At 34.0% G+C, this 3,988-nt stretch overlaps 1 protein-coding gene across 1 annotated transcript; it reads left to right on the forward strand.

Annotated features, from left to right (window-relative positions):
• The first annotated feature begins 201 nt into the window (after positions 1-201).
• Positions 202-1,098, forward strand: LOC113324779. The gene is made up of 2 exons (XM_026573068.1): positions 202-256; positions 516-1,098. The coding sequence occupies exons 1-2, from the start codon at positions 219-221 to the stop codon at positions 1,096-1,098; spliced, it is 621 nt and encodes a 206-aa protein (XP_026428853.1). The 5' UTR covers positions 202-218.
• Positions 1,099-3,988: the final 2,890 nt, after the last annotated feature.

Below are 3,988 nucleotides of genomic sequence, written 5' to 3' on the forward strand. Positions count from 1 at the left end.
CCTCGTTCTCTTTCTCCCTCGTTCTCTTCTCCCTCGTTCTCTTCTCCCTCGTTCTGAAACTAGGGTTAGGTATTGAAACTGTTTGAAAAGAAAAAGAAAACTGATGTTATTGAAGTTGTTTTTGCTGAAGACATAGATGTTAGCAGAAAGACCAGAGTGTATTTGGAAGAAAAGTTATACATATTTAGGGATTCGGAGATAGTGGTGATACAGTGAAGATGAGGTACAAACCGGGATTGAAACAGTCTGAATCAAGGTAAGATTAACGAAACCCGTGACTTAATATATGATGAAAATCATTGTATTGATAGTTAATTAATTTAATTGATCGATTGATTTTTAGGGTTTCTGTTTTTTTTCCTTTGTAATTAGGGTTTATTTGAAACCAAATTTTTATTGTTTAATTGGGGTTTAATTTTCGTGATTGGGTGTTTGATTTTAAGTAATATTGCTTAATTAGGTTTTCATTGGGTTTTCATAGGTTTATATCTGATTTTGTTTCATTTGTGTTGCAGTCAGTTCAAATTTAGGAATATCAGTGTATATGCGGAGCCAAAGAATGAGACTTTGGTATTTCCTGATTGCCATAGAGATGAAACAGACTTGATGACACTTAAGTATATGGTGTATAAGGGTTTGTCTATGGATGTTAAAGAGAAGTTTAATTTATATTGGTTTAAGGAAGAATGTCTGCCACTGCCATTGTTAAACAATGATGATTTTGATAATTTTTGGGAGGATTCTTTTGTAAATGAGGATGGATGTATATGTTTGTGGATGGGGATGAAAGACACAGTGTTTGGGACTCCAAAGACTACACCAAAGAAGAAGACAGTTAGTAAGGGAACCACCCCTAGAAGATCCCCAAGGCTAAATAGTGTGGATAAATCAGTTGAAGGTGCATCAAGAAAGCTGAGTTTCATGGATGTGCCCATGTCCAAACATTCTCAGGCTAGTAGCAGTGGTTGCAGTCAGTCAAAAGCTACAAATGAAGTTAAGTTTGTTGAAGATGTGGACAATATTCAGCTGGAAAACACCAAAGAAGATTACATTTTGATTGAATTAATGCTGAATCAAAAGTGGATGGTTGTTTATTAGTACATTTGCAGGTTACATTTTCAGATTGTTGAGTTCCTTACATATAGCATTAAGTTGTAAACTTGAATGCATAATTCTGTTTTTTGCAGCAATGAAGACTTCATCTGAGACCCATTTAAAACCGTCACAATATGTACGAGTGAGGTATGCTATGTTCTTGTTGTGTTCATTCTTGCAAAATTTCATCTCCATTTTTGATTTGTAGTGATCTTTGTTGCAGGTTTGATTTTGCAGTGGGCAGTTTTTGAAGCAATGACCAGATTCTCCGCAAGCGTAACAACCATTCTCTACTGGTAATTTCACCATCTTGCATTTGACAGGATCGATGGCATCGTCAAACCATTCAAAGTACTGACAGGTTGGAATTGAACACTTCAAAAACATTTTTTCGTTTGTTTCTTTTGCTTTTGAACACAATAGTTGCCTTATACCATTACATGGTATATATTTGCACATGGAATAAATCCAAGGACATACCTTTGGATCATGAATTCCCTGTGCACAGATAGAACATGAAATTAGGGGTTGTTTTAATCTTAATCTTACCTTGCTGCTGCTACTGCTGCCTGGAGAGTTTACTTCATTTTGGCTCATGTCTTATTTATTTTTATTTTTTTGATCTGTTGAGTATGACAAATACTATGGTTCTTCTCTGCAGGGCCTAATTTATATGAATGAAGCTGAATCTGACCGTTACAAATCCAACCGTTACAAATCCGACCGTTGCAATGAGTCACCGAGTTGACTCGATACTGGTTTGGTTACGAACTCAGACGAGGGTTAAGTCGTCTTTTACCTAGCAGGTTAACTGCCACGTAGCCAGTTAACTACCTAAATCCGTTTTTTGAAAAAAACGGGATGGAAAATGTCAATATCGGCCAGTTTATATAAAGATTCAAAAAAACGGCCAGTTTCTTAAATATGGTTCAAAAAGGTGGTTACTTTATTAAAAAGCCCTTCAGATATTTACTACACCCCTTAGCTCATTATAATGGATGGTCTAAGTGGATAAACGTCCCGTAAAAAAAAAAAAAAAAAAACTTGATGCCCAAAAATAAAATCCTAGTATTTTTAGGGGCGATCCCGAAAGAATTAGAGGCGAGTTTTTTATTCCCAACCCATAGTTGTGGTTATGGGATGTCCTAATGGTTAGAAAATACCAATATGTCGTTTTACAATCGGTAGTTTAGTATTGATTTAAACTACCGATTATGACCGTGTTCTTCTCTTCTTTGCTTTGTTTTGAAAAATTAAATTTGATGCTACGATCACAATCGGTAGATAATAAACATCACGAAACTACCGATTGTGAAAAAAGAGATATTCAAAATTCCACTGGTTTTCTAAAATTTTGAATATGGGGCGACTACCATAATCGGTAGATAATGAACATCATAAAACTACAGATTGTAGAATCGGTAGTCAATAAACATTATGAAACTACCGATTGTGAAAATAAATATTTAACAAATGATACCCAACAAATGACCAGCATCTAAATTTGGTTCTAATATTTCAAATATTAAGGGATGGTACCTAGACCAAGGGGTGGCTTTATTCTTGGATGGTACCTAAACAAAATAGGGTAAGTCGGGTGATCCTATTTTGTTTAGGTACCATCCCTTAATATTATATTCTTGGATTTTTATTTAAAAAATATATGAATTTACAAAGTCATTCCTAAGATCCCTGTCTTATTCATCTTCTCTTATTCCGTTATCCGATCTCTACACAGCGATTGAAACAAAATCAGAAGTATAGAGACAAAGAAAGAAGATAGATTGGTTCCTCCATCTCGTTTAATAATACAACCTAAATCACGTAATCAATCTTCTTTAGCTTTATAAACCCTTTTTAATTAATTCATATATAAATTGAAGAGAGTTCATTTCTACATCAACTGATGTGGTCATTCAATTTTCTAACTAACTGTACGAATGGTTAGGACGAGTTTCCATTAAATCCCTTCTTTCCTTAGACAAAGCACTACTTTTGAATATTTAATATCAACTATTATTAACTGTATGGTATTTTAATTGATTACATCTCAATTTCAAGGGCGGTTGTTGCAGGAATTAGAGAAGGATGATGAAAACCTCTTAGGGATAATTTTGTAAATTCATATATATTTTAATAAAAAATCGAAAATATAATATTAAGACTGGTCAAATGGTCTCTTTGACAGTCAACGTTTGGTCAAGGTACCATCCCTTAATATTTGAAATATTGGGTACCTAACTTAGATGTTGGTCATTTGCTGGGTACCATCCGTTAAATATCCCTTGTGAAAATAAAGAAATCCAAAATTTCATAGGTTTTTCAAAAATTTGAATTTGCGGATACTACCATAATCGGTAGATAACGAACATCATAAAACTACCGATTGAACAATCGGTATGCAATAAACATCATGAAACTACCGATTGTGAAAATAGAGAAATCCAAAATTCTATTAGTTTTTGAAAAATTTGAATTTGGGGGTACTACCATAATCCGTATATAGTGAACATAATGCAACTACCGATTGTACAATCGGTAGGCAATAAACATCATGAAACTACCGATTGTGAAAATAGCGAAATCCAATATTCCATTGGTTTTTGAAAATTTTGAATTTGGGGCTACTACCAAGATCGGTAGATAACGAATATCACGAAACTACAGATTGTCAACCGATAGGCAATAAACATCATGAAACTACCGATTGTGAAAATAGAGAAATCCAAAATTCCATTGGTTTTTGAAAATTTTGAATTTTGGGCTACTACCAAGATCGGTAGATTACGAACATCACGAAACTACCGATTGTCAATCGGTAGGCAATAAACATCATGAAACAACCGATTGTGAAAATAGAGAAATCCAAAATTCCCATTGGTTTTTAAAAATT

Source organism: Papaver somniferum, chromosome 11, assembly GCF_003573695.1.
Source record: "Papaver somniferum cultivar HN1 chromosome 11, ASM357369v1, whole genome shotgun sequence".
Taxonomy (NCBI): domain Eukaryota; kingdom Viridiplantae; phylum Streptophyta; class Magnoliopsida; order Ranunculales; family Papaveraceae; genus Papaver; species Papaver somniferum.

Excerpts from the sequence above, each read along its gene's own strand:
- LOC113324779 (XM_026573068.1), top strand. The coding sequence starts at position 219 with ATGAGGTACAAACCGGGATTGAAACAGTCTGAATCAAG. Across the intron at positions 257-515 it reads TTGAAACAGTCTGAATCAAG|TCAGTTCAAATTTAGGAATA; the intron begins GTAAGATTAACG and ends TTTGTGTTGCAG.